The sequence below is a fragment of the Mycena indigotica genome, assembly GCF_014461135.1.
Source record: "Mycena indigotica strain 171206Taipei chromosome Unknown Mind.scaff0008, whole genome shotgun sequence".
NCBI classification, from domain to species: domain Eukaryota; kingdom Fungi; phylum Basidiomycota; class Agaricomycetes; order Agaricales; family Mycenaceae; genus Mycena; species Mycena indigotica.
The window spans coordinates 2,953,804-2,966,795 of NW_023503007.1; the positions used below are offsets into that span (position 1 = coordinate 2,953,804).

The 12,992-nt window shown below is 49.2% G+C and overlaps 3 protein-coding genes across 3 annotated transcripts; all 3 read left to right on the forward strand.

Annotated features, from left to right (window-relative positions):
* Positions 1–10: 10 nt before the first annotated feature.
* Positions 11–3,094, forward strand: MIND_00941400 (uncharacterized protein; the record flags this gene model as incomplete). Its single annotated transcript, XM_037366032.1, has 16 exons — positions 11–277; positions 324–414; positions 461–706; positions 757–952; positions 1,000–1,078; positions 1,124–1,237; positions 1,294–1,442; positions 1,496–1,580; positions 1,633–1,691; positions 1,738–1,773; positions 1,826–2,079; positions 2,123–2,136; positions 2,188–2,385; positions 2,438–2,535; positions 2,590–2,840; positions 2,889–3,094. The coding sequence occupies 16 exons, from the start codon at positions 11–13 to the stop codon at positions 3,092–3,094; spliced, it is 2,343 nt and encodes a 780-aa protein (XP_037217444.1).
* A 163-nt stretch (positions 3,095–3,257) lies between these two features.
* On the forward strand, positions 3,258–9,256 carry MIND_00941500 (APC1-C domain-containing protein; the record flags this gene model as incomplete). The annotated part of the gene is made up of 6 exons (XM_037366033.1): positions 3,258–4,642; positions 4,693–5,657; positions 5,708–6,192; positions 6,242–6,456; positions 6,502–7,757; positions 7,803–9,256. The coding sequence occupies 6 exons, from the start codon at positions 3,258–3,260 to the stop codon at positions 9,254–9,256; spliced, it is 5,760 nt and encodes a 1,919-aa protein (XP_037217445.1).
* A 67-nt stretch (positions 9,257–9,323) lies between these two features.
* Positions 9,324–12,678, forward strand: MIND_00941600 (Importin N-terminal domain-containing protein; the record flags this gene model as incomplete). The annotated part of the gene is made up of 14 exons (XM_037366034.1): positions 9,324–9,438; positions 9,491–9,549; positions 9,599–9,703; positions 9,752–10,030; positions 10,081–10,233; positions 10,282–10,431; positions 10,478–10,588; positions 10,632–11,471; positions 11,525–11,596; positions 11,644–11,785; positions 11,836–12,170; positions 12,218–12,314; positions 12,362–12,603; positions 12,655–12,678. The coding sequence occupies exons 1-14, from the start codon at positions 9,399–9,401 to the stop codon at positions 12,676–12,678; spliced, it is 2,649 nt and encodes an 882-aa protein (XP_037217446.1). The 5' UTR covers positions 9,324–9,398.
* Positions 12,679–12,992: the final 314 nt, after the last annotated feature.

Sequence of the window (12,992 nt, forward strand, 5' to 3'; positions counted from 1 at the left end):
CACGCCTGCCATGGCCTGCATCTCACTTCGACAATCTATCCAGTGGTTTCCAACCCCAGCGTCTGAATCCACCCAGACAGTAGTTTTGTCGAGCCTCAAGACAGGTGCATTTCTCGACGTTAGATTCGATAAGAGTACGAGAAAGCTTGATTGGGCCTTTGCAGGCTTTCGAGTAACGGGTGAGTCGGTAGTCAATCCAACATCTTTTAGACCGGTGCTTCTAGAGCTGGGGACGAACAAGACGCGATTCCAACATCACATCGACTCGAACACACTTGTGAATAATTACCAGCACCTGTTTTCTAATACTCAGCCGCGACTAGGATCCTCTCAGCGTCGTCGATATCGGAGTCAACCAGTCCCTGCCAGATGGCACTATCCTTGAGTCTGGCGAGATGGTTAACCCTGAAACAGGTCTTGTCGGCAAATATGAAGAAATCTGGCTTGATGAAGAGTGCAGTAAAGGGGTGTTTGTACGCAATGCAGACAACACAACTTGGCGCGCCTGTGTCGGTCGAAGGCAACTTGCTTTGGGAAGAAGAAGGTCTGATCTGGAATTTTGGGCATGGCAAGCATGGCAAGCAGAGGATGGACAGTGGATGCGAGGGTACTCGACCGACCACTCTGTCGATGGCAACACTGATTTCTTACCGGGAGATGCAATTGATTGGGAGCGCTTTGCATTTACTGAATGGGCAGGCGACCGGTGGGAACTGCTTGGATAAACTTTCGTAAGCAAACGCTTTATTGTAACAGCCCTGACTGTACCTGTACCTTCTCCCAATGTGAAGTATAAAGCCCAGCTCATTCTTCTTCAATATGCGCAACAAATGCATTTACACTCCGCGGGCCTGTTGCTATGGCTGCTTATCCTCGTCAGTACCGGCTTGGTCGCCTCACAAGCTGCCACATATGACCCCAGCCCTTTCAATTTCATCGGTATTATTGATGCGTGCGTTCTTCTCCCATCATTCTGATTCTTGAGCGACCCAATGACAGGATGACTTTGGACAATTCCGAAGACCCTCTAGCGGGCGGCACTATCACCGTCAATAATTTTCATATCGTTATCCCCACAGTCAGGGAAAGCTTTAATGTTTATGCCTCGACTCACGACCAATAGAATCTCTTGCTCACGCTTCCCTCAATCACTTGTGCGTGGTCGGAGATGTTTGATGAAACTGGGAAGCCTCTTCTCCCGCTTTTCTTATCTGAAGGTGTTGCATGGGAAGCTACTGTGAGTGACCACCACTGGCAGCCTTGTTCAAGGACAACTCCCGTGCACCCGATCAGGTCTGGGGCAACCAAGTCAACGGCACACGAATCGCCGGCTTGGTGTATATTGCGCAACAGTCAGTTCAGTCGCTGCAAGGATTTATCACTTCCATCGACTACACCACCGGCCACTTTTTCATCGACAATACCGAGGTAGTTCTCAACGAGTGAGTAGTAATTAAACCGACCGGCATTGACACTCGGACTCAATCTCCCTCAGCCCTGTGGGACGTTTCGGGCCCATGTACAAGGAATTGCCACTCTTTACGGTCGATGCCGATAATCCATCAATTCGTTCTTCAACAGTAATGACCTCTTTCAAATTCTAAGTTAACTGAATCAGTTTAATCATGCTAGGGTTTTCCTCTGTGTATTCCCCGAAATGCAACCGACCCGGAATGCCCTTTGACTAACCGGTAAGGCTTAAGTAACGGATATTCGTCGCAATGCTCAAATGTCAAGGCCGATGGACATTCATGGGTCATATCTGACATCCTTGTGAGTGCGGTGACTGTGAAGACTCTTGAGATAATCTAACTTGAGTTATTAGCACCATGCCCGACCCGGCTCATATTGCCAATGGCAGTGTAGGACTCGATCCGCGCATTATGGTCCCGCTTGTTGTTGGTGATTATGTCACCTACAGTGGAACCAAAGTTCCTGGAGACTTACTTGCGATTTATTCGCTGGAGGCCAATATAGGAATCTTCACGACCGCGGGCACGCAGCCAGCTTACATCACTTGTGCGGCTGCTCAGTATGGCATAGTGGTACCCGATCCAACGGTTGAGACTGGCGAAACCCGTCCGTATTTCCAAACCTTACTCTCTGAACTGATATCATACAGGAGCAACTTCATTGGTAATAACGTTGTTTATGACTCGAGCCTAAAAAGTTACCTTGCACTGGCAGTCGACAGATCCAGGGACGACGGTACAATGGTTTGCTATCGACATCGACCCATGCACAGGAGAACAAACAGAGCGGAACCTTGAACTGGTGCAACCTTCGAGTAAGGTGCCAATTGGACGCAGCGTGTTCCGCCTAGGCAAGGTCGATGCATCACCTGCCACTCGTTATGTTGGTTTTCGATATAGCAATGGTGTCGTCGTATGTTTGAACTTGTCACGATGATCTCTTTGTGATGACCGCTAACGGACAGGCTGGCCCACGGGGGATCATTGCTGGCCAGTTCATTCAGCCCATTTTCGACTACATATTCCCAGAACTTGTATCGTTTGGCAGCCCGGAACTACCCAAGTAAGCTGTTTTACGTTCAATTCAAGGTATAATTATATAATCTACTTCGCATAGCCAATTCGACTTGATACCTTACCTGAGCGCTGGGGGTGGGCCATTGGTCTACGGCAATTATCTGGCAATTCCGCCTCCGACTCCCCTCGTCGTGGGGCAACTTGATCCCTGGCCGGGATTTCCGAGGCCAACCCCGATTTCTTGTCCACCTACTAGCACGCAACCAAGCGCTTCAAATACGCCATCCAGCACAGCTACAGGTTCCGTTGATATCATCACCATCCTTTCAGTGACGACGCGAAACCAGAAAGGTTAAAGATATTCGGCCCCATACCCTTTGATGCTGACGTCTTCTCCAGGGATGACGATGATCACAGTTGTCGCTCTGACAAATAGTGATCTTTCACAACTGTCTCTTTCAGTTGTCGGCGCAGATATAGTAAAGCCACAGCTGATGACACCACTTGGCTTCAATGAGTTCACATTAACTATCGCTACCAAGGGAAAACCAACGGCAGTCATCGTAACATCCAGCTATGGAGGCTCAGCCACCCAGAACACATAAGATTCAAAAATCGACGCGGAATATTTCGTTTATTGAGATTTTGTATACGACAGTATAAGTAGGCACTGAGTTCGTATACTTGGAATGACTTGATTTTTCCGACGCGTGACTTGCAGATGTAGAATTAAGTCGCGTCACGTCACGGTTGAGATCTTGCCGCCTGATGATGTCCAAGTCTTGCACAATCTCAGTGGTACTCTCGGATGAGACATCTGCGACCAAGAACCGCCACCTATTTCCAACTCGCGCTGACGCTGAATGGCCCAAAAACACTCTTTTGAGTACGATTCGCGGCGCTTTGCACGGTTCACCCATCGAGCTAGCTGAGAGGCGACGCGCGAGTTTGGTTGACGATGACTCAGAGGAAGAGGAAGAAATACTTTGGGACTCCTCTGTCGTTGTTTGGCGCTCGGGCGGTATCATTCGCAAAACCTGGTCATTCATCCATGAGGGAGAGCAAGTACAGACTGCGACTATCGGCTGGCTTGACCACAGCACCGATCCATCACCTTCAACAACACTAAGTAATGCTACGGACCCCTCATCGGCAGCGACCTCAGAACGACCGACATTTGGTCCATTTGCACGTTATCAACAAACAAAGCACCAACCCTCTCAGGACCAATCAACTCGGGAAGTGGCCATCTTTGTATTTCTGCGCAGTGTTGGGAAAATCTTCCTCAAAACCGGCCACGACTACACGTTCTCCCTCCCATTCGTCGTCCACAAAGTATGGCCGCTCTACCCACATGGAGCTATGATCCAGCGACACATAGAACCAGCCGAAGTCGCTGATTTTGCGCTTACTGGAGAAAGCCTGCTTCCCACTATTTTCTCCCTGACGAGTCCTTTTGCTGAACCCTGTATAGTTGGGCTAACATCCGGCATATTGGGTGATTCATCCATCGACCAAGCAACGTTGAAGGATGAGGATGAAAACTCCAAGAAGCCAGTAAAAGCTATACCTTCCGGCCAAAAACTTGTGTGGGCCTCGAACCGAGCTTCCAGCGGTACCTGCGATGTCATTGTGACCATTGACACCGAAACTAGGCAACTTTGTATATGGAGATACGTCTATATCAAGCCAAAGGACACCCCAGTCCCATTGGGGCGTGCGCGGGTCGCTCGTCACCGTCAGTCAATGTCAACAAACACCACGAGGCGATCATCTGCCGTAATCTCTAGCTTAGATCGAATTCCACTACGATCCCCAAAACCCTCAAGTGTGCCGCCTACGGCTCCAGTATCCAGCTTCCCCGTGTTACCTTCTGATATGCCGCCACTATCTTCCCTTCCCGGAATGCCTCCAGCTCTCTCAACGACAACCACAATGAGCTCTATTACCCTCGAAACATCTTCTCAATGGTCAGCACCACTCAGAACACGAAGAAACACACTTACTCGGAACGAACTGAGCGTTACGATGGATCGTATGGCTCTTGGGGCTCATACCGAATTGGAAAGCTCTCTCATCCCCCTTGAACATGCACGCATGAAAACTTGCTACTGGGCAGAGAAACTTTTGACATATGATGCAGTTACTGACGAGTGAGTCTCTCACTAACTTTCGGTACTTTCGTAAACTGACTTGCGTTTAGTTGCGACCAGTGGCAAATGATCAGTTGCACACTCTTCGATGGTCGACGCATAGGAGCATCTCGCATTGCACTACTCTCTGTTCACCTCCCTATCTCTAACAAACTACTCATATTCGAGGTGTCAGAACAGGATAATCATTTCAAGGTTCACTTAATCCATCGGCTCTCTGCATTAGCTGCGGTGACCGCGCGTGTCACGCGCGCCAACGTTTGGGACCTCCTCGTCCTGCGACCAGATCATCAGCTTACTGTTCTCACTCACGGCACGAAAGAACTTTTGATTCAACTCCGAGTCAAACACGCGCAACAATCCAACTTATCGTTCGACGTCGTTGGTCTTAGACCACATTCCAGCCAATCTGTGTCCTTGGTCTTCAAGGATGATAATCTTCAGCAACACGAACACCATTTGTCCCTCAATTTGATACCAACAGATTACCTCACTCATCAAACACTCCAAATTCTCGCTTTGACCATCCCTGCTGATATTTTTTTCGAGTTGCACCAAAATTTTTTGTCGTCGTGGTCATCACGAGCTCTACTGGGCACCGAAGACATCCAGTTCCAATGTCTTGTCGACGCATTAACGCTGACCTTCGACCTTTCCTCTTTCTCACAGACAACAACAACTGAGAATGCTTGGTCTGCCTTGGCAAAATCTTCCTCGCACTATCGTTTCCGTGAAGAAGAGTGTTGGCGTCACCTGAAGACTCCTAACCGCCCCCTCAACTCGATAACTCAGTCCCACCACCAGACACCGCGAAAATATCTTCTTGCTCCCATTTTGTATGCTCTGCACTCTATGGCCGAGGACCTGCGCCTTCGAATTGACCGTTACAACGATCTTTGTCGAGTTGCGCCTATCATATGCAAAATTGCGCTTGCTGTTCGGCCGGAGTGGGCTGATTATTGGAAGCGATTATGTCCCAATGCAATGGCGGGCTGGCCTCGTCCGTCCACCGAAGGTGCTTCATGTTACGTCATACTTTTTTGGCCTTCAGTAACATTTCATTAGACTATCAGGTCGACGATCGCCTACCGGTTTGGCCGCCCGACGTTTCCGCTATTCTATACGGCCGTATCAGCAATCCTGAATGGCCAGTCCCATGGCATGATACACAACATATCGCAAATCGATTCCATTTACAGCCTTCATTTGCCTTCGGTCACATGGATCCTTTGACCACTCTCACCAAACTAACAGCGGTCTACAAGCTATTGGCGCTTCCCGATACCGAGGAACCATTCAGTCATAAGCGCGCTGAAAAGGCCAATCTTCAGATGGTTCAACTCAAAATGGGGCCTGACTTCCTTGACCGTCTACCTCTCGGTGTCCTTTCTCCAATTCGAGAAGCCATGAGAACGTGTCAAGTGGCTCCCCCAGGAGACTGGACGATCGATGCCTATCGCGCTGTTGGGCGAAATGATGTCGCAGCCTCTGCCAGTAACACTCCGGAAATGCTTTTTACAGATGGTTACAAGTCGCCAAAGCAGTTCGTCGTGAGTATTGCTTACTCAATCTTACCCTGTTGAATCATTTTCCGTGAAGACAACGTTCTCTGATCGCCCAACCGTCCAAGACATCATCGCCCAAGCTAAAGTGGTGCTAACAGGAGAAGACGATGTCGTTTCTGGCGTCGAACTTGATCTTGACGAGTTCACGAATATTCGATTTGGACAGGATCGGCGAATCGACGAAGTCGCGCGGCTTCTTTGTTCTTCCAACATCCCGTCAGTCAAAGTCGTTGAACGTGTCGATCTCAAGTTAGTTTTCCATTTATTGTTTGATGCTGAACTGATACTTCTCAGCGAGCATGATCAGACTAAGGAACAGCAACAACAAGTCCTTCGGATTGCCGAACGGACTTTGGCCCTTCCGTATGGTCGAGCTATGTTTACGTTTGGGTCCCTGCTTAGTGTCTCCAAAGAGGCGTACACCATACCCAAAATGGAGTTTACTGTTCGTCTTCAGCCAATGAACATCACTGTTTCCCCGGAAGCTGGTAAACTACCACCAGAGTCCATGAGCTGGGGAGATTTCCATAATGGAGTTGCCGCCGGCCTTCGAGTGTCCCCGACCGCACTTGGAGTGGAAAGCTCTTGGATCGCTTTCAATAAACCATCGGAACTTACTCCAGAACATGCTGGCTTTCTATTTGGACTAGGTCTCGCTGGGCACCTGAAGCAAATGCTGACTTGGCATACATTTAGTTATCTGACCCCGAAGCACGATTTGACCTCAATGGGTGTCCTTCTTGGTTTAGCTGCCGCCAATGTTGGTACCGGCGAAAAGCACGTCACGAAACTACTTGCTGTTCATACACCAGCGTTGCTCCCCACGCCCACCGTAGATCTCAATGTTCCTCTGATGACGCAAGCGGCGGGTCTCTCTGGAATTGGCCTGCTCTATATGGGTACTAGGAATAGGCGGATGGCTGAAGTTTGCCTTGGTCAGATCAGCCGGCATGACCTTGCCCAACCTGACCTTAGCAATGAGTATCGAGAAGCTTATACCTTCTCAGCCGCTCTTGCCTTTGGAATGATTATGCTTGGCAAAGGAAGTAGTATTCCTGCCGATGCTACGTTCCTCGATCGACTGACAGTCTTGATTCACGGAGAGCTCCATACCAAACAGACGCCTGGATTCGACATCAACCTTACTTCTCCTGCTGCAAGCCTAGCGCTGGGCCTAATGTATCTGCGAACGGAGCGTCAAGATATCGCCGATATGCTCACAATTCCTGAAACAATTTTAGCGCTAAATCGTATCCAACCTAGTTTCTTGTTGAACCGAGTTCTTGCAAAGGCGTTAATAATGTGGGATGCTGTTGCACCGACACCGGAGTGGCAAGCTGCTCAAATTCCGCGAACAATCCGAGAGGCAGTGGACGCACGGACGAAAAGTCAACAACCGATCGACGATGCGATTGAATTGGCATATTATAACATTCTCGCTGCTTCATGCTTTGTTATCGGCCTCAAGTTTGCGGGAACCGCACGACAAGAAGCCTATATGATGATCATCCGACATTTTGATGTCTTCACTCGCCTGGTTTACACGAACAGTACGTTGAACATTCAATTACATAATCCTGCTTAATCATGGCTAGGCCAAGCTTTCGACCAAAAGATTCGCCGCTCCGCGGTCCGCGATGGTCTAAATCTGATTTCGATAGCCCTCAGCATGGTCATGGCTGGCACGGGAGAAATTTCCTGTTTGCGGCGGTTGAGATTTGCTTATGGAATGTACACCAGCTCGATGTATCATCCGTCCTTCAAATACGGGACTCATGTGGCGACCCACATGTCCTTGGGCCTTCTTTTCCTGGGCGGTGGCCGGTTCACGCTGGGGACCTCGGATGCAGCTATTGCTTCAATGGTCACTGCATTTTTTCCCCGCGCTCACCATCTCTCTTCGGACAACAAAAGCTTCTTGCAAGCACTACGTCATCTGTGGGTGATGGCCGTCGAGCCTCGATGTTTAATTGCCCGCGATGTAGAGACGGGGGAGGTAGTTTATCTTCCCGTAAAGGTATCAGTCAACGATGGGCAGGACACAGGGACTACACAACTCATCTCTCCTACCCTTATTCCTGATCTCGACAAGCTTGCTGCCATCCGTGTTGACACGCCGCGCTACTGGCCATTCCATTTCGATACTGCCAACATCAGTCGACATCGAAACAGTCTGTTGCGAAGTCAGACACTTTATGTCAAACGTCGCACTGCGTTTCTAAGCTATACGGAAGACCCTCGAGGAAGTCGTAGCTTGTTTGTCCGTTCTCGAACTTCGACCGGTGAAGCCGCCACACTTGATTTTCCCCGGCTTAGCGAAACGAAGATCCATCCTGCTGGCGATCTTTCCGAGTTCATTACTTCGTTTTCGAACGATGTACTATTCCTAGCTTTTGCTGATCATATGGCGCGAGACATGGGTGCGACTGATGGCGAACGATTGCTGCATGCCTACAGTCATGCCAACTTGCTCGATAGCATTCTTCAGGGCAAACCCCAGACGCTACAGTCGCATCTTACATTATTTCGCTATCGCATCATGCCACCGACGTCCAGATACTTTCAGCTCAACCTTCAGGATTTGCGCTTTGCATCAGACTTTTACAACAAAATATACGAGCGCCGATTCAGCGGTCGCAAGGAGAATAATCACCGGATCCCGCTTATTCGCGATGGCACCGTTTCGGGCGCACTTTATGCACTAGACAAAGAACTTGACCTGATTCGTATTCAACCCCAATTTCTCGCTGCTTTGGGTCGATACTCTCGAGGGGAAGAGATCGAGGAAAATGTCTCGCAAACACTTGCTTGGTACATGTTGCGAAACAGTGTCCCAGTGTCTACTCTGCTCGTAATCCTCAAAGACCTTGCCCGCGAATCGTATCAGCGATGCCTCGATATGTCGGATGGTTCGACCCTGCTTGAACAGGGTATCAAAGAGGTCTTGCATGCAACTGGCACTAAGCTAACAACAGCACTTGGCGCTGGCTGGTCCATGCGCTCGCTCAACGAAATAGTTTCCGAGTGGATTGTACACGTTGAATCATAATAATTAAGATTTTACTTTTGCTCTTTGCGTGACGTGACGTGACTGTCAATCACAATCCGCCTTTGCTTTCAACGAGCAGTCCTGCCGTCTCCTTCTCCTTTCACGACCCAACGGGCCCGACCTCCGTCGAAATCCCGTGACGATGAATGCGACAGACTTGCTCGCGAATACGCTATCGTCAGGTCCGTGCCACCTGCATTTTGTGGTAAAACTGGATCTTCACGTTGTTCTCAGATGCAAACACGCGTCAAGATGCTACACAAAAGCTTGAGACGGCCTCCCGGGAGAATTATGTGTGTGTTGTTTTTGGGAACCATTGACTCCATTCCTCATCGCATTTAGCCCGACTATATGCTCATGCTCTCCAGCGTACTCGTCGATGAGAACTCCCAGATCCACATACGGAATGCTGCAGGTTTGGCCTTGAAAAACGCTATTTCTTCCCGCGTCAGTTTTTCCCTCCTCCTCTTGTCAACCAAGTTGACAACAATGTAGGATCCTGCACGGGTCGCAGAATATGCAAACAGGTGGATGGTGTTATCGGTGGAGGCAAAAACCAAGATAAAAAATGATGCTCTCCTTACGCTGGGATCGACTTCGCCCAAGGCCGGCTCATTTGCAGCCCAGGTTACTGCTGCGATAGCGGCGGTCGAGCTTCCTCATGGCCAATGGGGAGATCTCATCGAAATTCTCCTTGGATTTGTGAACACACAGGCCAATGTTAATTTGCGGATAGCAACCTTGCAGGCGATCGGCTTCATCTGCGAATCAATAGTGCGCCATCCTATACTAATGGGTATTGTTACTGACCGGTAACGTCACAGAAACCTGAAATCTTGACATTGCGTTCGAACGAAATTCTTACGGCCGTTATCCACGGTGCTCGAAAAGAAGAGCCCTCTGCCGAGGTTCAATTAGCGGCGATCCATGCACTTTTCAACTCTTTGGAGTTCGTGCGGGACAATTTTGAGCGGGAGGTGGGTCTTTGTTACTGACAGAGAAGTCAGCGTGACAAGAAATGCCAGGGTGAAAGGAATTACATCATGCAAGTTGTGTGTGAAGCCACACAGAATCCCTCCGTCCAAGTTCAAGTCGGAGCCTTCGAGTGTCTCGTTCGCATCATGAGCCTTTATTACGAGAAGATGACCTTTTACATGGAACAGGCGTTATTTGGCGTTGGTCGCCCTCCTTTGCTTGTGTTGAGACTGATATATCGTTCAGTTAACTGTTGTCGGGATGAAGCATGCTGATGAACGGGTTGCCTTACAGGCAGTTGAATTCTGGTCGACGGTTTGTGAGGAGGAGATGGATTTAGCTATTGAGGCACAAGAGGTTTGTGGCTGCCGTATCCTCAGCGAAATCTCAATATCGACAGGCTCGCGAATACGGCGAAGCTCCAGAGACTGAATCCAAGCATTTTGCCAAAGTTGCATTGCCGGAGATTGTGCCAGTTCTGCTCCTCCTGTTGACAAAGCAAGAGGAATTCGCGGACGAGGATGAGTGGAATGTCTCTATGGCGGCAGGCACTTGCCTTTCACTTCTCGCATCTGCGGTTCAAGATGCGGTAGTTCCTGCTGTCATTCCATTCATCGAAGCTCATATCAAATCGACTGACTGGCACCATCGGGAGGCGGCAGTTATGGCCTTTGGCTCTATTCTCGAAGGCCCGGATCCCATCGTTCTTACGCCCCTCGTTACGCAGGCGCTCCCTTTACTTATCGACATGATGACTGATGCACACACTGATGTCAAGGATACTGTAGCGTGGACTTTGGGTCGAATATGTGAACTTCTCATCCAGACCATCAAGCCTGACGTTCACCTCCATGCCTTAATCTCAGCACTCGTTGGCGCGTTATCGGATGAGCATCACCGTATCGTTGCTAACTGCTGTTGGGCGCTTATGAATCTCGCCGACCAATTGGGTGCTTTCGATGGCGATATTGGTGAGCCTATCCAGACCGGTCCCCTCTCGCCCTATACGGAAGGCGTTGTTGCTGCTTTACTGCGTGTGACGGAAAGGTGGATCTCTCTCTGCGCCTCGAGCAATGGACTGATCGAATTTCCCAGCGGCGGCAATGAACATAATTTCAGGACAGCCGCATACGAAGCCATCAGCGCTTACATCAGTGGCGCAACCGTGGATGCCATTCCAGTTGTACAGAATACTGTTGTGGCCATCCTAGGAAGGATGGAGCAACTTTTGGGTATGCAGGTATGCTCCAGTGTTGGTGCCTTTGAAAGTTGTCCATCTGAACATCGCTTCAGAACCAGATTCTTGGTGTTGATGACCGCAACAACTGGAATGAACTACAAGGAAACTTTTGTAGTGTTGTCGTTGTAAGATGCTTTATATGGATCCTGTTACTATATCTAACCTTGCATAGGCTGTGATTCGCAAACTTGGGGCTGGCATTCAACCTTTAGCGGATCGCATTATGACACTACTTTTGCAACTTATTCAGGCGGCTGGCAGAACGTCGACCGTCTTGGAAGATGCCTTCCTCACGATTGGTGCTCTTGCTTCTGGTAGCAAAACCTTTTTGTCAACCTCCCAATTGCTAACAAGGCATGAATAGCTTTGGAAATCAATTTTTCGCCGTACATCCAGGCGTTCCTTCCTCATCTTTACCCGGCTCTCAAAGCCCACGAAGATACTCAACTTTGCACTGTCGCCGTTGGAATCATTGGGGATATTGCTCGGGCTCTGGGACCTCAGGCCGCTCAATATGCGAACGATTTTATGACAGTTTTACTTGAAAACCTCTCAAGCGATGTTCTAAATCGAAACGTCAAGATTAGCATATTAAGTGGGTTTGGCGACATTGCAATGGCAATCGGTCCAGCTTTTGAACCATTCCTTGCGACTACTATGACGGTCCTGAGACAGGCCGGTGCTTTGCAGCCGAATCCAGTATGGCTACATTTATTGCGTTTGTCATGTTGACTCACCTTTGATAGCTGGACTACGATATGCTGGATTATGTCGGTCAGCTCCGAGAAGGAATTCTTGAAGCGTACACGGGACTGGTGAGCGGCTTCAAAGGCACTGCAAAGGGTTGGTATGGTTTCTCCGTGTTGAGCATCAACTAACGGGACGGACAGTTGCTGTTCTCCTCCCTTACGTCGAATCAATTCTCGAGCTGATTCACCGCTGTGCTGCCGATGAGGACCGAACTGATCCACAGATGAAGCTTTCCTATGGTCTTCTTGGTGACCTGGCTGAAGCGCTCGCCGGGAGCCCTGAAATGAAGCAGATGCTTATGAAACCTTGGATAGCTCAAGAACTCCGCACGAAACATAGAATGCCACCAGAAATGAACAAAACGCGGCGATGGGCAAGAGAAGTAAATCGTATATCCCTAATTTTTTTGAACATGAACTGAATGTGTTGGTAGATGGTCAAACTAGCTACGCAATGAACTACTTCTCTATCCCGTTTTCCCTTTTCTCTCTCTCTCTCTCTCTCTTCCGGTGACCACGCATGCGAACTTGCCATCTCAAGGAGGCCTAAATGCATGTCTTAGACGGCGGCTGGTTAATCAAAGTATCTTACGTACTCCACACTCCAACCTATATCTCTACGCCGTCCTCTTACTCGCTACCATTTGTTGTCTGTTTTTCCCACGCATGTATCCACTACAACACGTCCCTGTTTTCCTCATTGAATACTCCCTCCACATTCCGTATCTAACAACGAGTCTTTTTCTGTCCCCGTCTTCAGTTTGTATCAATT